The sequence below is a fragment of the Eptatretus burgeri genome, chromosome 17 (assembly GCF_056783735.1).
Source record: "Eptatretus burgeri isolate ZD-2024b chromosome 17, Ebu_testis_v1, whole genome shotgun sequence".
NCBI classification, from domain to species: Eukaryota; Metazoa; Chordata; class Myxini; order Myxiniformes; family Myxinidae; genus Eptatretus; species Eptatretus burgeri.
The window spans coordinates 17972577-17998256 of NC_140977.1; the positions used below are offsets into that span (position 1 = coordinate 17972577).

General features: G+C 39.9%; 1 protein-coding gene and 2 pseudogenes across 4 annotated transcripts in view; 1 reads left to right on the plus strand and 2 right to left on the minus strand.

Annotated features, from left to right (window-relative positions):
- Window positions 1–7286, plus strand: part of LOC147009444 (uncharacterized) — a 113909-nt gene extending 106623 nt beyond the window's left edge. For all 4 annotated transcript variants that reach the window (XM_085861921.1, XM_085861924.1, XM_085861922.1 and 1 more), the window contains one exon: window positions 480–7286. In XM_085861921.1, the coding sequence (XP_085718047.1) occupies window positions 480–1933 (1454 nt within the window). In that variant the 3' untranslated portion in view covers window positions 1934–7286. The remainder of the gene's footprint in view (window positions 1–479) is intronic.
- A 6784-nt stretch (window positions 7287–14070) lies between these two features.
- Window positions 14071–16267, minus strand: LOC147009446 (uncharacterized; annotated as a pseudogene).
- Window positions 15651–16256, minus strand: LOC147009447 (uncharacterized; annotated as a pseudogene).
- Window positions 16268–25680: the final 9413 nt, after the last annotated feature.

The following is a 25680-nucleotide window of genomic DNA, read 5'->3' on the forward strand; positions in this document are numbered from 1 at the left end:
TACCTTTGCTCGTGTTAAATAACAGTGATGCATAAGACTGCTTCAATAGCGCTTAACTTCCCGCTTTTTTAAAACGATCTTTAAAATAATTATTTTATTATAATTGAAGTAAAAACTTGAACACTGCTTGGGATATCATATTCAATGAACTCTAGTTTACTTAAGCAGGTTTTTTTTACCCGCATTTGTAAAAGCTGTCAATTTACAGTTAAAAAAACATTTGAATTATCACTGATAACTGGATGAATTTACCCTAAAGTATGAATATCATGGGGAAACCCCAAACTTTTGCACACTACTGTATCGTTACATCAAGAATATATTTTTTATTTTTCTGAAATAGAACAAATACATATGTACTGTGCATGTTTGGGTACGTTTGTCAGGAACATATGACGAGTTTTGTACAGAATCTGATTTGTACAGTGCAGAAAAATTATGATTGTTTTTTTACAGGTCATGTGATGTTGTATTTACAGGTGTATCCATTGAATCTACAAGAGTGACGGCACCTACTTTTATGAATGGTGCAGACACACGCACACAGGAGTCGCCAACTGAAATGAGCAAGAGGACTTTTTTCAAACAAGACAAATCGAATAAAGGAATGTTTGCAGAGAATAATTTTCACAAGGCTCACAAAGGAAAGAAAGCTGAACATCCATGCAAATGCAAAACTTGTGGAAAATCGTTCAATCGATCATCCAACCTGAAAATGCACCTGAGAGTCCACAGTGGAGAACGCCCATACAAATGCACAGTTTGTGGAAAATCATTCAGTCATTCATTTAGCTTTAAAATGCACATGAGAAATCACAATGGAGAACGCCCATACCAATGCACAAGTTGTGGAAAATCTTTTAATCAGTCAGCCATCCTGAAAATGCACATGATAATTCACAATGGTGAACGCCCACATAAATGTACAGTTTGTGGAAAATCTTTTAATCAGTCACCTCACCTGAAATCACACTTGAGAATTCACAATGGTGAACGCCCATACAAATGCACAGTTTGTGGAAAATCTTTCAGTCAGTCATCCACCCTTAAATCGCACATGAGAATTCACAATGGAGAACGCCCATATAAATGCACAGTTTGTGGAAAATCCTTCATGAATTCATCCAGCTTTAAAATACACATGAGAATTCACAGTGGAGAGTGTCCATCAAAATGCACAAATTGTGGGAAATCTTTTAATCAGTCATCCACCCTGAAAACACATATGAGAATTCACAACGGTGAACGCCCATACAAATGTACAACTTGTGGAAAATATTTTAATTGGTCATCCAATCTGAAAAGGCACATGACAATTCACAACGGAGAACGCTCATACAAATGCACAAGTTGTGGAAAATCTTTCAATCAATCAGCCACCCTTAAAACACACATGAAAATTCACAATAGTGAACACCTATACAAATGCTCAGGTTGTGGAAAATGTTTTAATCGATCATCCAACCTTCAAAGGCACATGAGAATTCGCAATGGTGAACGCCCATACGAATGCACAAGTTGTGGAAAATGTTTTAATCGATTATCCAACCTTAAAACACACATGACAATTCACAATGGAGAACACAAGCTAAATACACACAAACTCATTCACACCGGGGAGAACCTATACAAGTGTTCTGTGTGTTCTAAGGTTTTTCGTCATTTATCAAATTTAAATATACACAAACTAATCCACAGCGGAGAGAAGCCATACAAGTGTTCTGTGTGTTCTAAGGTATTTCGTCAGCCATCGGGTCTAGATACACACCAACTAATTCACACAGGTGAGAAGCCGTACAAATGTTCTGTGTGTTCTAAGGTTTTTAGTCGGCGATCAACCTTAAACACACATAAACTAATTCACATCGGGGAGAAGAAATGTGGTCTACACATGAAGCATGGGGGACTAATGGTGGAGGAGAAAGATTCATGAACCAATTGATACGAACAAAGCTGCCAGCCAATGCCAAGAAATTCCATCACCAAAATTCAATTCAATAGCATCAATGAAGCAAAGATACTTCACCCAGGAAAGAATAAAGGAATTAACTGACAAAGCAAGACAACAAGCAAATGAAGACATAAATTGGATGACCAAAGGAGAGAGAATCAGCATAAAAATTAAATACTGGACAAAGAAGGAAAAATGGACCTTATTATGGACAATATGCCTGGTGCTGGCTTAATGGTTAGGGTGGTGGGCTTGGGATCCTTGGATCCTGAGTTTAAATCCCCCTCGGCTGTTGAATTAATACCAGGTGGGGTTGACTCTGCCTGTCACGCTTCCAAGGTTGGCAAAATGAGTGCCAGCATGCTGGTATCCTGTGTTGGAGTGGTGACCTGTCCAGGATTGTGCTCAATAGCCAAGGAGACTGCTTAGGCAGCACCAACGTTCCGCACAGAGTATGGTCCCAATGGATGGACAATGGAATATTCCAGACAAAAAGTTGTGAGTAAAGGAAATGCAAACACCTGGGAACAGATATTCCGAAGATTATGCCCTGATAATGTTAATTTTAATCGGACAACACTAAACTCAAAGAAAAACAAGATCCTCCAAGGGAAAATATTCAAAGAAGAGGAACCAAGAATAAGAGATGAACAAACTGACAAGGCAATATGAAATGACTGGTCACCTATATATGGTGACCTACCACCAATGCCACAATGGAATGATGGGACATACATTTTGGATGAGTTTCTCATAGTACAAACTCCCAAAGATAAAGAACAACCAACAGAACTTACTGATGCTACACAGAAAATAGAACGAGAGAAGAAAACAGAAGGGTCATTCCATGTCAAATCATCAAAGAATCTGCCGTTATCTCTCAGATTTTTGTAAAACTTTGGGAACCAATTGGGACGCATGAAAAACGGCAAGAACTCAAATATTTTTGCTAACAGCCTCTTAATTAGTGAGATACAGACTAACGAACTTTGGACTAATTAGCACGACGTCACGAATTCAAATGGCCATATCTCTAAAAGTATAACACCTAGAGAGCTGGTTTTGGTGTCATTTTAAAGGTATTTTCATGCCCTATCAATTTGGCTGGGCAACATTTTCCTACCTCCAACCACAAAAAAGTTATCACAAAATATAAACTTCAATCGTGAATCCCCAAAAAATGTATCCTTCAAATTTCCTCAAATTCATCCCAGAGGTACCTTATGATGTCAAGAAGCTTCCACATAAGTTTTGTGATGGGCACTCCAATAGTTTCTGAGATATGAGCAATAATGTACATGTACGTATGGCATATAGGTTTGAAAATCAGCATTTGTAATGTATTATACAATCATTCTAACCTAACCATGACAGGGAACGACCATCAATTGCTTTGAAGTATCATATACTTTCATTTTCAACTGGGCCTGAGGGGAAGAAACAAGTGCTACTGTTGCTGCATTGAAGAGGAAATTGAAAGCCTAAGTCAAGTTAGTGAACACTGTGTACTTGAACTCACTTATTGATTGTATAATACATTACAAATACTGATTTTTGAACCTATATGCCATACGCACATGTACATTATTGCTCATATCTCAGAAACTATTGGAGTGCCCATCACAAAATTTATGTGGAAGCTTCTTGACATCATAAGGTACCTCTGGGATGAATTTGAGGAAATTTGAAGGATACATTTTTTGGGGATTCACGATTGAAGTTTATTTTTTATGATAACTTTTTTTGTGGTTGGAGGTAGGAAAATGTTGCCCAGACAAATTCATAGGGCATGAAAATACCTTTAAAATGACACCAAAACCAGCTCTCTAGGTGTTATACTTTTAGAGATATGGCCATTTGAATTCGCGACGTCGTGCTAATTAGTCCAAAGTTCGTTAGTCTGTATCTCACTAATTAAGAGGCTGTAAGCAAAAATATTTGAGTTATTGCCATTTTTCATGGGTCCCAATTGGTTCCCAAAGTTTTACAAAAATCAGAGATGACGGCAGATTCTTTGATGATTTGACATGGAATGACCCAGAAGCAGATGGGATTTCAAGTTTAACCCCAATAATGGAAACAGAAATTGGTCAACAGATTGGAGAAATGAATCACGAATCAAAATGGAAAACTCTACAACATGGCCAGAGGATGACAAAAGGAAATGCTGTAGCAGCACTCCTCGAGAAAAATGCACTCAAAGTTACTAACTCCGATCAAATAGCACCTTTGCACACAACACAAATAAGAGAAACAAATATAGATCACAATCATGAGGAGGAGAATTATGGAAAAAACAGTGAATAAGAGGAAGAGGAGGTTGACAATGAACAGCATCAGCTAGAAATGAACTGGCTAATAAAATAGAGGCAATTCAACTAATGTCACCCAGGCAGAGACCACATCTTCACTAAATAAAAACAATAAACAGCTGAAGATACAAGTAAGGATAATAAACCAAGCAGTCACTAAAATGCTCCTAAAATCACCTAATCTGAGAGAAATTAGTGATGTGAGTTTTGCAGCAGCATTTCATGTCTTGAGAAACAGAAAGACTGACTGAGAGTGGAAACGGAACAAATAGAACAATTCAAGAAGAGAATCAGACAAATAAAAAAGAAATACAACATTGAAAACAATGGACGAGAACCATTAGCCGCCCGTAATAAGCACCGAATAAAGACGGGGGGGGGGGGAGACGATGATGAGGCTAACAACAGAATAAACAAAACCAACAGTTTGAAAACAACCCCAAAAAGTTCTACCGAGAGCTAGGGAAACAGAAACAAAATGTGAAAACTCCCCCTAAAAAAAGAGGACATAGAAAAATTCTGGAAAGGTACATTTGAAGATAAAAAAAAAGAACACAAGGAAGCAGATTGGATACAACACTTGTCAAAGAAAAAGCAACATTTACAGGAAATGCACCCAATGATAATTAATTGATGAAGAGAAAATTAGAAAACATCTCGAAAAAGTGTCAAACTTCAAATGCCCAAGCCCAAAAGGGGTTCCAAACTTCTGGCTAAACAACTACATGCTCTCCACCCTCACTACGTTTGACCATCTAACAAACTCGTCCAAGAGAAACAGCCAATGGATGAATGGTTTACAGAAGGCAACACTTCTAATCCCAAAATCTGATGAAACCCATCTACCAAACAAATATAGACCAATAACATGCCTACCAACAACATACAAACTTTTAACAGGTATAATCACCGATGTAATTTACGACCACCTCACTCAAGAAGGAACTTTCGAGGCAGAACAGAAAGGATGTAATGGAACAATAGACCATTTATTGTTAAACAAAACCATACTCAAAAATTGCAAGCTCCGACAAACCAACTTATCCACAACTTAGAAAGATTACAGAAAAGCCTTTGATAGTGTCCCATTTTCATGGATTATAAAATGCATGTAAGTATTAAAAAAATTGACCCCCAAAGATTCACATCGATTGAGAAAGCAATGATGCTCTGGAACACAATGCTGACACTATCTTACTTGGAAGGAAACATTGAAATCCAAGGAGTAAAGATACAACATGGTATCTCACAAGGTGACAGCCTTTCTGTTTTGTCTGCCTCTGGACCCAATGAGTAACTTCATCAACGAACAAGGAGATGGATACAATCTGACATGCAACAGTAAAATGACCAAAGAAACAAGAAAGGTGACACATCTACTGGACATGGATGATCTAAAACTCTTTGCCCCAAAGGATAAGAAATTGGCAAATCAACTGAAACTAGTAAAGCAGTACTCAGAGGACATTTGAATGGAGTTTGGTCTTGACAAATGTGCCAAGTGCACATATGTACAAGGAAAAACAAAAATAACACAACCTTCCACAGATCTCCACACTAGTTTTTCCTTCCCTCTCCTGCCCCTCGTGTATCCTGCTCTCCTTGTTGTACATTCTATGTGTTAGCTCTCATACGAGCCTCGACGTTGTTTTCAAAAAAAAGAAAGAAAAAAATCTCAATCGATCAAAACACAACAATACAGGAACAAGAAAACAAAGCATCCTACAAATACATTGGAATAGAAGGCCCACAGGTACAACAGAAAAATGCATAAAATAATCAGCAAAGAGTACCTACACAGAACAAGACTAATTCTGAAGTCATCCCTCTCTCCAATAAATATAACCAAAGCTATAAACCAACTTGCAGTGCCGGTATTCCAATATAGCTGTGCAATATTATAAACTGGCCACAATTACAGATCAAGAATCTAGACACTAAAACAGGAAACTTCTAACTATTCACAAGATATTCAACAAAAACGAATGCATGCCGAGGTTGTACATACTGAGACGAGAAGGAGGAGGCAGTCTGATGGAGCTTAACCAAGTGCACAGAACAACATGTGTAGGACTTGCGGAGTACGTGAAGAGCTCAACAGACAAGAAAACAACAAACCAGAGAAGGGATCCTTAATCCATTTTGCAACAAACTTCCAAAAGCAGGTGCAAATTATGGATACTATGGAGGAAAACGAAACAGAAACAAAGACAGCCCCAATGATTGCAAAGAACAAAAGGAAAATCAGAAAAAGAAATATCAGCAGATGTACTCTGAAAAATGAGAGAATGACAAAAGAGCAGGAAGATTCTTTTTTTAAGCGTGACAATAGGGATCAACAACGAAGGCTCTTTGGAATAGCTAAGAAGAGGTCAAATTAGTTGGGATGGAGAACGAGTCATCATCAATGCCCAAGACCAAGGACACTGCCTAATGCCTTTGAGAAAATGGCGGGATTGAGCCAGTTGGATAAATGCAGGTTTTGTGGGGCAGAAACACACTGTACCAGTCATCTCCTCTCAGAATGTAAAAAAAAATCATGTCGGAAAAGCTGCACACAGAAACACATGACAGCATCTGCAGAGTAATCCACTGGCTCTTCTGTAAACATTCCAGTTCCAGAACAATCGTGGAAACAAACCAAATGTGATCCTTGAAAATGAACAAATAATGTTCACACAGGACAAGATGATCCGGTCAAGTGTGGGCATTGCAAACAAAGCTTTTTGTCTGGACAGAGTGCTCAACACAAAAAGGAAAGGTCAGCATTATTGATCGAGGTTTCAGTTCCTCGTGAATTTGGACTAAGTGCAACAGAAATCAGGAAAATGACCAAATACCAGGATCTGAAAAATGAGGTCAAGAGGATGTGGAAATTGAAGAAAGCTGAAATTGTACCAGTGATAGTCAGAGCCACAGGAATTATAAAGAAAACCTTGACCGAGTACACCAGGATGCTGACATTCGCTGGGGATATGTTCCGGGAAACCCCACAAATGTGGAGGCATTGTTTCAATGGGAAATGGGGGGATAGGTTCCGGGGATTTCCTCACCTGCGAAAAATCTGTGAATGTCAGGGTAAAATCCGCGAGTGTCGGGGAAAAATCCGCGAGTGTTTTGTCATTGTTACAATGGAGACAAGGGGGAGAACGTTATCGGTTCGTGGCGATTCCTGGTTCATGAAAAAGGCTGCAAATGGCGACACCACGAAAGTCGGGCAGTTGGTTCAAGGGGGATAACGTTATCGGTTTGCGGTGGTTCCTGGTTCAAAGGAAAATGTTTTTAAAGTTTAAAGTGTTTTCGACCACGAATGCACGATTAGTTTCGTTAAAGATGCTTACAAATAAAATATATGACAACACCAGGTACCGTTTCCAATTTATTGAAGAATGCATTTTAAAGTCCCTTAGGCCGAAGTCACATTTGCTCTACGGCGAGGATACGGCGGCCGTACGCCCTCTGAATTGACAGAAACGTGTGGCGGCCGCAGAGTTTCTGCGGTGGCCTCAGGGTGGCCCTACGCCATTTGGCTATCTTTTGCAGGCTGTAAGGTCGCCGTGGAATTATAACGCGGAGTTATAACTTTTTTCATTTCTACGTTCGCCGTAGCAATTCGACAATCCGAAACAAAAAATCTGGGAAAAAAAAATTAACCCACTCGTTACCGTCCGTCTGGCCGCACGTTCGCCTTAGGGCCCCCCTGCGGTCCCCTTGCAGGCACCTTGAGGCTACCTTGCATAATGACCGTTTTTACAGCCATTTTTCCCTGCTGTGCAGGGGTTGGCTTTTTCTTGAGGCAATGTTTTATGGCCGGATGCCCTTCCTGACGCCAACCCTGGTCACCTCTTACGACACACGGATATGGTACACCTATTCTAACCGGGGCATACACCGGGACCAGTACACTGGTACTCATTTCGCCGACCTTGGAAGGATGACAGGCTGAGTCAACCCCCTGGTGTTAATTCAGCAGCCAACGGGGCTTGAACTCAGGACCCTGGGATCCCAAGCCACCACCCTAACCACTAAGCCAACACCAGGCTTTGAGGCTACCTTGCATCTGCCTTGAAAATTCTATGGCCGCCGCAGCGCCCCCTTAAGGTCACCGTGCGACATCAAATCAAAGGGGGATGGCCGCACATTCGCCTTAGGGCCCCCCTGCGGTCGCCTTGCGGGCACCTTGCGTCTGCCTTGAAAATTATATGGCCGCCGCAGGAACGCCCTAAGGTCACCGTGCGACATCAAATCAAAGACCGTACGGCACCCCCACGTTTTCGGTCTCCTCAATTTATAAATATGCCATGCGGCTACCCGAAAAATAAAAACATGTGACTGCCACATTGTGTGACCATGGAAATACTGCGGCCGCCGTATAATTGCTAGTGGCCGTAGATTTTGAAGACCCCACGGCCGCCGTGGCAAATGTGACTTAGGCCTAAATATGCCGTGCGGCTCCCCGAAAAATAAAAACATATGTGACCGTGGAAATACTGCGGCCGCCGTATAATTGCTAGTGGCCGTAGATTTTGAAGACCCCACGGCCGCCCGCCGCCGTGGCAAATGCAACTTTGGCCTTAACCATACCGTGCCACTCTGTGAAACAAAAAAAACAAAACATCAACAACAACATCATGTACCATTTCAATTTTTTAATCAAACAAACACAGCACACGCAACTTTGCAAAATAATGAAGAGGATGAAAAAGAAAAATTATGTCTTTCCTATCTACAGTCACATTATTCTGAGCGTTTTTTTAAATGTAACAGCTCAGATGGTGCTGTTTGTAGCAAGATGGTGATTTGCACTAAGATGTGTGACACTAAGAAAGTGACATGTTGGAGCCATGAATGTTTCCATCGTGTAATATCTGTATGTGGTGACCTGGTAATTACTGGATACATCAATATCCGCTTAGTGTTTTCATTCTGTAAGTAACTCACAGGGGATGGCGTTGTGGGGAATGACGTGTTACACTAGTGAAACGTCCTGCGAAACGATGTTTATGCTGCGATACACGTACAGGAAGCAGGTCATATCCGTGGCTCATTGAAGATGTATTTTTTGGGTATGTACAGTATTGTACTGTACTTCCATCCAGCTGCTTTGTGCGTAGCTCATGGAAAATACGTTTTCGAACTATGTTATGCTCGTGGGAACGCTCGTGTTAATATTCAACTATGTTATGCTCGTGACGCCGGTGCGTCCAGCCCCGGTGAGGTCGACGGCACAAGAGAGAAAGATCCGGTGTGTGTTCCAGCTGGTTTTCCACAAGGTCCAGTATACAAATCCAGGCCTGGTCTGTACATCAGATTTGGCCAAATCAGGATGTTGAACTTTGCAGGTGGATCGATGGGATGAAAAGACGTGGTCGAGCTGTGCAGGGAGTAAGGACAGTCAGAGGCTTTGTGGATGGATTCAGGATGAACCTGTGGAGGTCCTGCACGCTGGATCCATGGCCAAGGAGGAACAGCTCGTCAAGTCACTCCTCATAAAGCAGATCGCAGACAGGAAAAAGCAGTTCCTCTTGCCTTTTGGGGCGGGCTTTTTGGACCACCTCCGGGGACAGATGATTGGTCCATCGTTTGAGTTTGCAGCATCTCTCCACCAATGGGTTGCTGGCACGTCTTGTTGACTGACTCTGTCAGGGGGCTGGTTAGGAGGGGGGAAGGAAAAAGAAGGCACCTCTCGGTACACCACCACTGTATGAACACTGGATCACCTGCTACACCTTCCGACACACATGTAACGTTCGATTACCAAACAACCTGGCTAAACATGCATTTAAGGGGGGATCTGTAGCCTGGTGTTGGCTCAGTGGATAGGGTGGCGGCTTGGGATCCGAGGGTCCTGAGTTCAAGCCTCGTTGCCCGCTGAATTAATTCACCAGGGGGTTGACTCAGCCTGCCATCCTTCCGAGGTCGGCAAAACGAGTACCAGCTTGCTGGGATGACCGAGTCGAGTCATTCAGTATCCTGTGTCAGAGTGGCGACCTGTCCAGGATTGTGCCCAATAGCCAAGGAGACTGCTTCGGCAACGCCAACACTCTGTACAGAGTATGGTCCCAATGGACTATGGAAGGGGGGATCTGGGCTAATCCTACATTTAATAACCCACTAAGGGCCCATTTCCGCAACACTACCCCGACCTTTCTCCAGAGGCTCTCCCGAGCCTCCATTTGGAGCAGCCCACGGTCATGGGCCCGTCTAACGTACAGCACAAATCTCCCATTTACTCGAACCCACAATATTGGAAGCACTTAACTCCAAAAAACAAATTGTCACAGCAAGATTGGCATGTCCCTATCCTAGTGTGTCGGATCACTAATCTAACAAGCACATTCACACTCTATGCACAATACTTAACATTGTAATTATGGATTTGTAAGGTTGGGCATTCAATTTTACTTTTAACACCAATATTTGCATTGAAGGACATTCAAAGGTTCAAAGTTCCCTAACGTGTTCGCTCCTTCATGCCCCCTCCCGGCAGTATTGTCTATTCACCCCTGAGGGTTTCCTCACTTCGTGGCCCTATTGGCCTCTCACCAGGTGAGTTCAGTCGGCCCAGTGGCCTAATCTCACAGAGAATTCTTTGGCCCACTGAGCCCACAAAATGACATGAATCTTCAGCCGCAATGGCCCACAAAAGCACTTTGGCCTCAATGGCACACAAAAATGCTTCGGCCCATATGGCCCACAAAATGATTTATCAGCCGCAATGGCCTACTCACGAGCAGCAGCAGGAAACAAGCCCTGCATTGGACAGCAGGTGTCAACACTACTCGTACCAGGTGTCACGCATGAATGGTGCGGAGGAGAGTTCATCGAACCTCACCATTTACTTTTAGCTCCAAACAATGAAACAAACCCTGCTATGGCGAGAATGATCCTAATGACCAATTTTTCCCAACCTGGCACACTTCCATTCTTTTAAACCTGTGCAAGGCCCTTATTTGTCTTTTTTCATTTGGTGGTGCCAGGCATAACTCGCTGGCTGGGGAGTGTGACTACTACTAGGCCTCTTTGCCTGCTTCCAATTGGGGGTGGGGGACACCCAGCGACCTTGGGGTTCAGCTGAGCGTGCTTCTGGCGCTCCTAAATAAGGGGTGGCTCTCCAGCCCCCACACTGTGCTCTCCTAGCACTAAAACCTACTGTGCTCTCCTGGCACTAGAACCTACTGTGCTCTCCTGGCACTAGAACCTACTGTGCTCTCCTGGCACGAGAACCTACTGTGCTCTCCTGGCACGAGAACCTACTGTGCTCTCCTGGCACTAAAACCTACTGTGCTCTCCTGGCATCTCTGGCAGCCTTCACTTGCCAGCAGCCCCCAAAGCCCTGGTGCCCTCTCTCCCAACTCACCAACTTCTAATACCATGTCACACTCCCAGCCGGTACCACCATACCTTGGCCTACACCATACCTTGGTCCGGACCTAGCAGTCCGCCTGCACGATGGAACAGCAGCCAGAATCCATGTCAAATCCTCTAAGTCCCCCTAACCTACACTAACTTGGTTAAGAGACTCCTACCGACAGGGTACGTTGATCGCACTCACTCTCCTCATTCGCACCAACACGCCATTCACCCAAACACTTTAGTCATTCATTCTACAGTGCCACACTCCCAGTCCACAACACCATCCAACACCTTTCACTTTTATGTTAAAACTAGAACGGGCACTCATAGAGCGCATACCTTCGCCGCCACTACTTTTTTTGTTCTTGGTATGAGTGTGGGGAACTGGTTTCATATGAATGGTCTTATGACACAAACCACATATCTATAATGTCATGACCCCCCCCCCCCGACTTTCGGGGGCTACGGACTAAACAACAATCAACTCATGTCGTTTTGGCGAGTCTTCACTTGCAAGCTCGGTGAATACAACGTTTCAACAAGAGAAGGTAATCTCGTTTGATGCTGGTTTCATGCAAATCGAATAAGAATTGACTGAGTTATGCCGAAAACCGCATATTTTTCAAGGGCGTGACCCCCCCCCCGACATTTTACCCCAACCGTTGACATGTGTTATGACGTCATTGTGTCACAAGATTGGGCATTAAATTCTGAACATTTTGGTGCTGGGTTCATGTAAAGCGGACAAGAATTGACCGCGTTATGACAAAAACCGCATATTTTTCAAGGTCGTGACCCCCCTGACCTTTGACCCCTAACCGGTAACAAGAGTATAGGCGTCATTGTGTCATATTGCATATCACAAGATGAGGCGTTGAATTCTGAACATTTTGGCGTTAGTTGCATGCAAATTGAATAAAAATTGACCGTGTTATTGTAAAAAGACGATTTTGACCTTTTTGTGGCCTTGACCTTGACCTTTGACCCGAACGATCCCAAAATCTAATCGAATGCTTCCTGCCTAATAACCAATCATCCCACCAAATTTCATGCAATTCGGTTTAATACTTTTTGAGTTATACGAATCACAAGATTACAAATAAATAAACAAGAGTATGGGCGTCATTGTGTCATATTGCATATCACAAGATGAGGCGTTGAATTCTGAACATTTTGGCGTTAGTTGCATGCAAATTGAATAAAAATTGACCGTATTATCGTAAAAAGACGATTTTGACCTTTTCGTGACCTTGACCTTTGACCCGAACGATCCCAAAATCTAATTGAATGCTTCCTGGCTAATAACCAATCATCCCACCAAATTTCATGCAATTCGGATTAATACTTTTTGAGTTATATGAATCACACGATTACAAATAAATAAATAAATAAATAAATACACGCCGATCAAAACATAACCCTTCGCAGAATGCGAAGGTAACAAAAACACACCAGTCCTTCGGATTCCACTTGGTCATCAAATTTACCTGATACACTTTTGTATCAAACCCCAATAAATTTGTCACTACATCCGTCATCCGCTCGCTTCCTCCATCCTGCCCGAATCGTTTATTTCCAACAATTTAAACAAAACATCAAAATCTCTTCACCAGCCCCATGGAACCTCTGCATGGTTCTAACCAGGCATTTCAGTCTTTCCTCAAACAAGCCACTCTTTGTCATCCACTTGTTTCAGGGGTGTTTAACGCTCTGCCTGTGATGTCTACACAATTTTTTAATATATATTTTTAATAATCACCCAAATCCTCGTGACACTCATCCCTTCTGCCAGTCTCTCAATTTGCAATCACTCTCGATATAATTTTTCAATCAAAATTTTTACATCCCAATATGGCCTGCTTCTTTGGATCACTGGAAGGAGAGTGAGGGAAGGAATCCCTCATGACCCATCACATGACCCCGCCGCCTTTCCGCCACGGCTAAAAGGGGTCACGCCTCAGTGGGGTTGTGGTCCACCCCCTCCTCTTCTTCAGGGTTCGCGGAAGTCGGGTAAACCCCAATCGGGGGAGCGGCCTCCCCCTCTTCTCTCTAACTTCCTGAAGACAGATAAACCCCACTCAGCTAGCCGAACCCCTCGTGTCCACAGAGAGGTTTGAAGACCAAGTGACACATGGCAGTGTCGCTGCTGGCCCCTTCCTGTTCTAAAATGGGTACCGGGAATATGTGACATGCCAGTGCCGCTTGCTACTCATCTGCACTCTACCCCGAAGTTCCTGTGAGGCTGAAAGAGAAATTAAAATCCAATTTCTAAAGCCTGCTCCTGGATGGCTTTTCTAAACCTCTCACTGAATGAAAATTTCTAAACCTCTAACTCTGTAAGAACTCATGCGGAGCTGTCCATTATGGTTTCTGTCCCCTGTGTCAAGTTCTGTCCTGGTGGCATTTCTATTTCCCCTTGCACCTCAAACCTATTTCCTACGTCACCACTCATTCCACATTCAGGACTCCCACACAAAGCAGGCTGCACACATTCCAAGGTTACGTGTTCACATTCCACACATTCAACCTTGCCTGCGTACTAACTGCCTCGCATTCCAGGGTTACATTCTCGACCGCCACGTGAGTACACACACGTTTCGGCCTTGGCAGCACACACCGGTGCTGTAGTCTGGACTGTGGGCTCACAGCATTCATTCACAGGCATTCCACACACACATTCAGGGGCCACGCATATGTGCACCCCTTCGGACAGAGTCTCTTAATTAACATAAAATCCAATTCCTAACTTAAGCTCATCGTCCGCACCATGTATGCATGTGCCAATACCTGCTTCGTTCCGGAGTCACCTCGGTCCGGTCACGTCTCTCCAGCAGGTTGCTCATCATCGGTTCGCCACACTCCTCTGGGGCTGTCAGCTCCACATGCTGGACCTGCTCAAAATGTGTTTCATTCGTCCACAATCCTGTATACCCCCTCAATGTCTCCATTACCAGGGTTTGCTCTAATTGTTATTTCATCCGACGAGTGATGCCAATCAATTCCCGCACCACTAACATTCCTCCCTGTGGTGATGTCACACATCCCACATTATTGTGCTGTCCTACTTCCTGGCTCCATTTTCCTTTCCATTTGAGTCGTTCTTCCTCTGTGAGCCTTTTTAGTTGTTCGTTATCTTTCCGGAGTTTTTCCATCTCCGCGTACTCCAACCTTGCTCTCCTCTTTAGTTGGTCAATTTCAAATTCATGTTCTTTTTGTTTCCTATCCCACAGTCTCTCTTGTTCTTCATTCTCCAATCTTGTCGTTTCTCTCAATTGGTTGATTTCCCTTTCCTGCTTCATTCCTTGTTCTTTCACTATCTCCACGTACTCCAACCTAGCTCTCTTCTTTAGTTGGTCAATTTCAAATTCATGTTCTTTTTGTTTCCTATCCCACAGTCTCTCTTGTTCTTCCTTCTCCAATCTCGTCGTTTCTCTCAATTGATTGATTTCCCTTTCCTGCTTCAATCGTTGTTCTTTCACTACTCTTTCCTTCCATCTCATTCTTTAATCTTGCTTTGGCTTCTAACTGTTCAATCTGCACAGTGTAGTTCCTTAACGTTTCATTCTCTCTCTTTCCTCACTTAACATCCTCTGCTTGTTTTGTAATTCCCTCTCTTTGTTTTGGTGTTTCTGTAATTCAGAAGCTTTTCCCCCTAATTCCTTTCTCATCTCCGCACCTCTTTCGCATGCTTCCTCCCTCATTTCGTCCATTCTCTTACCGTATTCCTTGCTAATTTCCAGTTGACGTGCCAGTTCACTTCCCCTGAACTCTGATTTCCAAAACTGTCTTGACTTTTCCACCAATTCTTCCTTCCTTTGCTCCAGATATGTCTCTCCTCTTTTTATCTTCTGTTCTCGGCTTTCTCTTATCTGATTGCCTGATCTTACCTCTTCCTTCAGTTGTTTCAGTTCCAAATCGTGTTCCCGTTTTTCCTTTCCCAGCTTTATTTTCCATTTTTCCTCCAAGCTCTTCCTATCCTGAGAGTTACTAATTTGCTCTTTCTCCATTCTTTCGTTCAGTTTGCTCTTCTCTCATTCCAACCTATGAGTACTCCACTTTACTTTCCTCATTTCTCCCTGTAGTTCCTCGAACTGTCTTGACTTTCCCAGCAATTCTTCCTTCCTTTGCTCCAGACACTTCTCTCCTCCTTTTATCTTCTGTTCTAGGCTTTCTCTTATCTGATTGCCTGATCTTACCTCCTTCTTCAGTTGTTCCAATTCCAAGTCGTGTTCTCATCTGGAATCTGTCTTGTCTTGCAATGTGTAGGCTAACTCATTTTCCAGCCACCAAATTTGTTCCTGTGCATCAGCCAATTATTGTGATTCCCTGTGCACGTAATTTTCCTAAACCTCGTCTGCCTGCTGAAGTGCCTCATCCAATTTAATTTGTAACTCCTCAATATAATTCTCATCACACTCCACCTGTTCCAAGGCATCCCCCAATCATGCATGAAGCTCGTGAATGTATGAGTCGTCATCCTGCTTCGTTTGCTATGACACATGCTGTGACCACGTGCTTTGAACCAGTGGGTGGGAGCGTTTTCTTCGTGCTGTGCGGCTTGTTACGCTGTTCATACTAACCCTCTCCCGCTTCGTGTTGCGCTGAGGTGGAGCCGCGCCGCCATTTTGCGACTCCATTTTTCTTTATAATTTCAAAGTTTTACACCCAATCCGCTCAAAATAAAATAAAACCAAATTTGGAATTTGCGAGTGACTTTTTTTTTTCCGCGCCTCTCGTAACCAATGTTCGGCGTGCGAAACGCACCCTCGGTCCAAATCTCCACTCCTCGACATTAATTGTTGAATTGGTGTCCTGCAAATTTACGGAGGTGGAGGTGTTCGCTCGCACTCTACTCCTGACGACCAATTGTTGTTGAATTGGTGTCCTGCAAATTTATGGAGGTGGAGGGATTCGCACCCCACTCCTGACAGCCACTTGTTGTAGATTCGGCGGCGCTTAACAGCACTGCCGTCTCAGGGGTTATATCGCCGGATAGTTCGGCACAGGTCTCGGGTCACGCACCTCAGATCACGATACCAAAGATTCCCACCAGATCGACATCGCCATCAACGGCGCCTTGCGTACTGTGACCGGATGTGACCGGTTCCCATACCACCAGAATGCTCTTGCCAAGACTGGCTTGGGTACGACTAAGCCGTCTACGTACCGGCGTCGGACGATTCCGCTCAAATATGCACATATGGGGTGTGGCACCTTCTGCGGCTTGTGAGTGTGGCGTGGAGGAACAAACCGCAGACCATGTCATCCTTGGCTGTCCCATATACCGTGTCCCTAGTGGGGCACACGGTCTGCGTGTTTTGGATGACGATACAACCCAATGGCTGCTCGACACCTGCCCCGACATATAGCCCGGGGGCGCCGCCACAGCTCCGGGGTGGTAAAAGGCATAAACCCTCGGCCCCTGAGCGTGGCGAGAAGAAAGAGAATGAAAATCAAGATCAAGCTCGAAACGAAGAAGAAGTTGAAGAAGAAGAAGTTGAAGAAGAAGAAGAAGAAGAAGAAGAAGAAGAAGAAGAAGAAGAGTTTTGAAAAGTGGTTTAAAAATTTTCTCTTGCTTTCTTTCAAATGCTTCTTCACCCGTAAGTTTCTGTCTGCGTTTATTCATGTCTCCCTGTTGTTTTACAAATTTTGAAACCAACTCTTGATGTTCCTTAAATCTTCTTGCTCTTTCTTTCGCATCCATTAATTTATTGGAAAATATCATTTACTGAATTGCAAAGGTCAACAGCGAAATTTTCCTTTTCTTCATCATTAAAGTAGATGTGCTCAAATAAATCCTTTTCTTCAAATATTTCATCAAATTCTTTATTATCATTAATACGAGTTGTAATTTCTTCTTCACTAATACTTGTATCTCTGCTTTTCAGACGTTTGCATTGAGTTTCTTCATCAACATCAAAACCGAATGATAAAATCTTAAGTCCATTACCACTCAGATGTTTCATAATTTGTCTCATTCCTTCTGAATTAGTTTCTAATATCCCAAGACCACCAGATTTTAGTTTCTTTAACTCACTCTTACAATGTGAATATTTTGTTGTACCAAGAGAGACCTCCTCAAATATTTGACCTTCATTCCTCAAACACATATGTTCCTCTACTGATATATAGTAATAATCTTCACCTTCTACTTTTCCTGGTCACATTGCTCTGGTTGTTGCAGATACAATACGAATCACATGGTGTTTTTTTAACTTACAATATTTTCATTTTTACTATTCAAGAACCTTGATTTATGAAAGTTTTTTTCCAGAAGCAGATTTACCCACAAGATTAATAATAATAGTTGCCATTTATATATGTAATTGTTTATAAAATAAAAATATATCCCTTAATATCTCATCGTTTCACAACAATATATTTATTTTTTCAGTCATGTGCTTCATATAATCCGCAAATTCTTTATTACTACACAACGTAGAACAATTGTCTCTCCAAAAATTGTTTTTATCTATTGAATTTAACGTGAATAAAATAAAAGTATTAGCATTGTTTCTTATGGAGCGACAAGGGAGTTGAAATTATGATTGACTAAGATAAATACAATTACAAGAAGAATGTCTCCATATATCTATTAGAGCTAATGCAGCATACAAGCTTGTCAATACAAGCAAATGTAGTAGCTATCCATTACCGTTTGGTTTCTCTCATTAACACAATCATCAAAGATAACAAGGTTCGTTTTTTATTTATCCAAATCTTGGGGTCAAGGTATATCATCTGTATTATCACTAAGAATACAAGTTATAGGTTTTGATTTCTTTTTACATCTCTGTGTATCACAAAATACTTATATTATATCTTCAATGTTTTCATTATTTAGTTCGTTTTGAAGTTTAAATAAACCGATTTTATCTACTTTTTTGAAGAACCGCATTAAAACCTTGTGAGAGTAGTTGATACTCAGGTTGAAAACTTGACTTTGTGAAAATTATTAAATTATCATGATCTAAAAAGTTGGGAGTAAGGAGCATCTTTAAAAGCAGGCAGGTTTTTCCACATCTACTTGAACCAACTATGAGACATCTTAATGAATTTGGAAGATTTTTATGGTTTTTAAATTTTATCTTGTTTCCCCAAATGGGTAAAAAAAAATCATTCATTTATACATTTGTAAAACAGGTTATTTAATTTTTTATTGGCTTTTTTTAGAAACTATGTTTTATCCTAAGTTAGGTTTAATTTCAAGATAATCCATTATTTTATTTATTCAATATCTTGTGTTGATATTTCCCTGAAAATGACAATCGTTAATAATATAAATCATCAATCCATGAAACATTACTGTCATTTGTTCGGTCTCTTCTCTTTTAAGAAAAGGTGTATTATCACCCTCGGACTTAACATTCATTTCTCTTGTTAATCTTATAAAGTAATTAATTTTTGATGTAATTTTGAAACAGTTATGTTCTTTTTATATTTTTATTTTCATTAATTTCAAGATAATCACAGAATATACATTGTTTATGGGCTTTTGACTATATCACATGCAGGACAATTCTCAAATTTGTCATATCAAGAACCAGGGAATTCAAAAGGCTCAAGATCTCGGATACTATTCATAAATTATTTAAAAGTAAAACTACTTCAAACAAAATTAATCTTCGGTATCATCTTCGGTACTTTCATTGGTGCTTTCACAATCATCTATAAAACTACTTTCATAACTATCGTTTGAACACAAATTCCCGGTATCATAACTGTCTTCTGTTCTAACAGAGATACTATCATCACTCTCATAATCTTCAAAATCTTCAGTTGAATAATGACTCGTATTTAATTTGTAGAAACAACATTACCATCGATATCTATATACTTTTTTTCATTAACAGATTCAATGACTACATTTTTTATATTAAAGGTAATTTTAAAATTGTCCTTAACTACTACTGAACGAAATGTCATTTCACCTGATATATTAACATCCTTTATTTCATCAAGATTTACATCTTCAGGGTTGTTGAGAAAAATACAAATGTCTCCTTGCATATTGCAGATGGTCTTATCTTTTCTTTCTCAAGCTTCATCCAGAAGGTTTTTCTTTTTTGATACTTTTTCTTGTTTCATTGCTTTTTCTAGTTTTGAATATATTGCCAGAAGGAGAGGAGAAACTTTTGTTAGAGCTACTTTAATTGATGTTCTTCCAGATATACTAAAAGCCCTTCTACTGAAGGAAATTGAAAAACTCATATTATTCACAATAATGTTTTTTATCCAATAGTTGTTATATTTATCTTTATTCAATTTTACACCCTCGACATATTTCTCAGTATCTTTTACAAATGTAGAGATTGAGTGAAACTTGTCTTTTGTGTCTTGATACATTGTATTTATTAAGTAAAAAAAAGTTGGTGGACAAAATGGTTTTAAGCACAGATTCACCTATAAATTAAATGGAATTTTCATCAAGAAAATTTTAATTTAAGCAAAGTTTTGCTGTATAAATATGATGAATACAACATACTGTGATGTTTGTAATCATGTATATAAATGTTATAAAAAAAAAACCTTCAAACCAACAACATTCAATCTTTTCAGACAAATATCTCTAGTTGAACAAGAAACAAAACATTGTGATCGATGGAATATTGAAATTCTACATTCTTTTTTTTTTATAGTAGACACTTTCAATCATGCAAACACAAGAAGAATGAAGAAAGGGAAGGGGCTACTAAATTGTCTATTGAAAACATTGATGGGGCATTTAAAGGACATATAAAAATAAGATTGTTTCGCTTTGAAGACCCTGGACCATCATCAATCATTGAAGCTGTTGATATGGTTAAACAAAGTTTTGAAACTGTAATTAAAAACACATTAAGTGAAATGAAAACTTTTAAGTTTTATATTGGAGTAAAATTGAATATGGCAAGAAAAAGTGATGAAACAACTCCCTATATGAGGCCAAACCCTCACTTTATCACATCATTTCAAGATTTTGTAAGATGTGATGCTTACGATGAACTCCAGAGACAAGAACAAGATGTTGATAACACTGTCGTAGGTAGTGAATTTGCTTTGACAAAAATAATTTTTTTAGATATACACATCTTAAAATCAGATCCTATTAAAGCCTCTTCTTATATCGATTTAGCAAAAGAGATAAAACTTAAGAAAGCGGTTGTTAATATTCAAAACAAAGATAATAAATGTTTTCTATGGTCTGTTCTTGCTCACTTAATCCTCCACAATTGAAACCTGAAAGGGTTGAACATTAAAAGAAATACGAGAATACGCTAAATGTTAAAGATTTAAAGTTTCCAATGTCATTGAGAGATATTTCTAAATTTGAAAAAATGAATAATCTATCTGTTAATGTATATGGATTAACGGATACAAACAAAGTTCTGATATTAAAAATTTAAAATAACTATAAAAATAATGAAACACACATTGACCTTCTATGTTATAGTTTGGGGAAAAATTCACATTAAGCTCATTTCAAAAAATTATCAAGACGAATCACCTCACAAGTATTCAATGGAACAAATAAAACATATCCTTGTCAGAGATGCCTCAACTTTTCAGACGAAAGAACGATTAAATCAACATTCAAAATCCTGTAGTAATCATAAATCAACCGTAATCAATTTACCAAAAGCAGGTTCAAACATTTCATTCAAAGATTTTTTTTTTAAATCTATAAAACATCCGTTTGTGATATATGCTGATTTTGAAAGTATCCTTGTAAAGATAGATACTGTTTCCCCAAATCCAAATAAATCATACACAAATATATTTCAAAAACATACTCCTTGTGGTTTCTGTTATTATATCAAATCAACTGTTGGTGATGAATCCAACAATTTAGAAGTTTAATATAAATAATCTTGGAGAATATCGCGATTTGTATCTTAAAACTGATATATTATTATTGACTGATGTGTTTGAGACTTTTAGAATAGTTTGTAATAAAAATTCTTATGGATTAGACCCCACTCACTATGACACAGCCCCGGGTTTGGCTTGGAGTGCCATGTTAAAAATGACAAAACAGGATTTGGAATTAATAAGTGATATAGATATGCTGTGAATGATAAAGAAGGCTAAAAGAGGAGGAATATCTCAAGTATGTTCCAAGAGATATGCTAAAGCAAATAACAAATATCTTCCTGATTATCTATCTATAATTCCAGCAATGTGTGTGTGTGTGTGTGTGTGTGTGTGTGTGTGTGTGTGTGTGTGTGTGTGTGTGTGTGTGTGTGTGTGTGTGTGTGTGTGTGTGTGTGCGCGCGTCTGTGACCGCTGTTTCTCGACAACCACTGGTCCGATCTAATTGAAACTTGCCAAATATATTGCTGGGAACCTGAGGATGTGCCTCTTCAAGGTTTGATATTAATCGGATAAGAGCTTCCCAAGTTATGGCCATTTATTTACCAACCAATGACAGTACACGTTGCTGCGTGGGCGTGGCCGATGGGGAAGAGAACCTCAGCCGCGTTCCCCATTACGGGTTACAATGTACGGACTTCCAGATAGTGACGACTTCGTGTATTCTAATAATTTCTTGATTTCTTATGCATTTATAGATAAACACAATGCCCCAAGTTATGATCATTTTCATATTAGACAGTGTATAAATTTCGGTAACATCAGAGTGAGCTGGTATGCTACGAACCAGGAAGTAAAAATTTTTTTCTCTCTTCTCTTCTCTTTGTGTTTTTCCTTGCGATGACATTGCGAAAAGGCAAAATACATTGGCGCGAATTGAATAATTGGCCATTAAAACTAAATTGCGAATAATCATAACTGCGATATGCAAACTTCCGGGCCACGAAAGTACGGGCACGCGAGAGCGATAGAACGGCCGATGTAGTTGTTATTTCTTGGTCTTTTAAAAAAAAAAAGAAGCTTTTTTTACGGGCACGTACTAGTAATAAGAATGAGGATAACTCTTACCTGATGTATTATGATGTTAACAATTTGTATGGGTGGGCTATGTCTCAATATTTACCTTCTGGAAAACTTAAATGGGTTAAAGAAAAACATGAAAAAGTTTTACAAGACATTGTTATCTCCTCTCAAAAAGAATTGGATGAAGCTGAAGTTGGATATTATTTTGAAGTTGATTTAAAATATAAAGAACTTCAAAACAAACATAAAGACCTACCTTATGCCCCTGATAAAGAAAGTCCAAGAAAAGAATGGTTAAGTTATTACCAACAGTCATGTAATATAAAAGGTAAATCTACAGAAAAACTACTTACTACAATAAATGATAAAGAAAGTTATGTTTTGCATCAAAGGAACTTGAGACAATATTTGTCTGCTGGGCTGAGAGTTAGGAAAATTCATAGGATTTTGAAATTTAAACAAAGTCATTAGTTAAAGAAGTATATTGATTTTAACACAAAAAGGAGAACAGAAGCAAAAACAGATTTTGAGAAGGACGTTTATAAATTAATGAATAATGCTGTATTTGGAAAGACTATGGACAATGTTAGGAATAGGCAAAACATAAGACTTGCTACATCTTGGAAACAGGCTTCAAAGTTAATTAATAGACCAAGTTTTAAGTTAGCGGAGGTGTTTTCAGAGAACTTTTGTGCTATTCATTTGAAAAAAAGAGAGTATTGAAATGGATAAACCTATATAGGAACATCAATTCTTGACTTGTTAAAGTCGTTAATGTATGACTATGGCTATAATAATTTAAAACCAAAGTATAAGGATAATGTATCATTGTTATATATGGAAACAGATAGTTTCATGTTATAAATTAAAAGAAGTGATGTATATGAGGATATGATTGATAATATTGACATATACTAGTGCGGGCACGTAGGTGCGTGCCCGTACGTGCAGCTTCGTTCCTTCACTCTCGTAAACGACGACTGGATTGGGGCATTGTTTCAATTAGATTGGACCAACCGTATCATAAATGGCCATAACTTGGGAAACACCTGGGAAACATACTCAGGTCCCCAGCGTCAATTGTGATGTCATATCAAATGATGAAGAAGAATTGACGCCCCCTCTCTCTCTCGCCCCTCCTCTCTCTCCCCTCCTCTCTCGCCCCCACTCTCCCGTCCCCCTCTCTCGCCCTCTCTTGAATTGTGACGCCCCCTCTCTCTCACCCCCCTCTCTTGCCCCCCCTCTCTCCCCACTCTCTCTCTCTGTAAATGTATTCACAAATGTCGACCAAACACAACAATTAATTCAAACCTTGGGAAAAAACAGCTTTCAAACCCTTGGGAAAGAGCTCTTTCCCTTGGGAAAATTCAAACCTTGGGATTAATTAATAATTTGAACAATTAATTCAAACCTGAGGAAAAAACAGCTTTCAAACCTTGGGAAACACTTAGGAAACAGCTGAAACGGATGAAGAACGATATCAAACTTTAAAAAGGCACGTACTCAGGTCCCCAGTGTCGATTGTGACATCATACCAAATGAAGAAGAATTGTGATGTCAATAGTGAAAAAAATACAAAACATTAATTGTGGCGTCATTCGTGACGTCATAGTACCGTGTCTTGTCACTGGTTGACAGATAAATGGCTGTAACTTGGGCACCACTTGTCCGATTAATATCGAACCTTGAAAAGGCACATCCACGGGTCCCCAGCAATATTCCTGGCAAGTTTCAATCAGATCGGACCGGTGGTGATCGAGAAACAGCGGTCGCAGACAGACACACATACAGACAGACACACACACAGACAGACACACATAGATTGCTGGAATTATAGATAGATATGAATCAAGTAATTACAAGTCAGGTGATGTGTTGTTTTCATCAAAGAATAAAAAGGTTATTGGTAAGTTTAAAGATGAATTGGGTGGGAAGGTAATGAGTGAATTTATCGGATTGAGATCAAAGTCTTATGCTTATAAGTATTTTGATAATAATAATAATATTGAAGGGTGTGATAAGAAGCTAAAGGGAATAAGGAAAAATAGAATCAAGGAAACAATAAACTTTCAACATTATTACAACTGTTTAACCTTAAAGAAGGAAGAGTACAGAAAAATGAATGCAACAAAAAGTTATAAACATCAATTATATACAGAAGAGATAAATAAGAAAGCATTAGGAGCTTTTGATGATATAAGATATATTTTAGAGAATGGAATTGATAGCCTCCCTTATGGTTATAAGTATAAGTGTTAAGATATCGGGTTGGGGATTTTAATGGGCTACCGCCATTTTACTGATTTATAAATGATATAACCAAGCAATAACCAAACCAAAGAGTGTAGATGTAATCAGCCTTGGTATTTAAATGGGAAGCATAATGAATGTGAGAAATATCAAATAAGTCTTATTGAAGAAATAACCGGGGTAAAAGTAGATAAAACAAATAAGCAGATAAATTTAATTACAAATAAGTTGGAGGATGTAAAGAAAAAAAATAAATATCCTTGAATGGACTGAAAACTTTGATGGTTATCAATTGAACAATGAAAAAACAATTTACTACAATCTCAAAATGATATGTGGCTCAGGAGGTGGTCAAGCAAGAGCATTAAGAGAAGTTTATCATTTCATCTCTGCTCAACAAAGATACTTAAACTAAGAACCAAGTTCCAAGTTATTCTTTGTGAATATACTCGATGGAAATGAATGTTATCAGAAAATTAAGTTATTCCCTAAAGTAAAACATGAACAAATATCCGTTGGTTCGCTCTGAGTATAATGAAAATATGAAAGGACTGTGATGATGTTGGAGGGAAGAAGTGCTTTAATCAGTAAGTCTCAATTTTTCATTTGCTTGTATGGGAGGGAAGGGGATAGGTGGGGAGGAAATTAGTCTCCCATTTTGAGCTTTTGGGGCTAGGGTCAGATAGTTTTACCCTTTTTCCCATTCATTTGAATGGGTGTCCCAGAAGCAACATTTATCATCTACTACCAGTAGCAGAAATACATCCCCAAACCTGAACAGAGCCTCCACCATGCTTCATATTAGGCTGAATATGCTATTACTTTTATGTACTTCCTACTAACCCTCCTTCTGACATACTGCCTTCTCTTTGTTCCAAGATTTTGAAACATCGACTTGTCTTGGGTTAGCATCTGTGTTTGACATTGGGTTAAGGT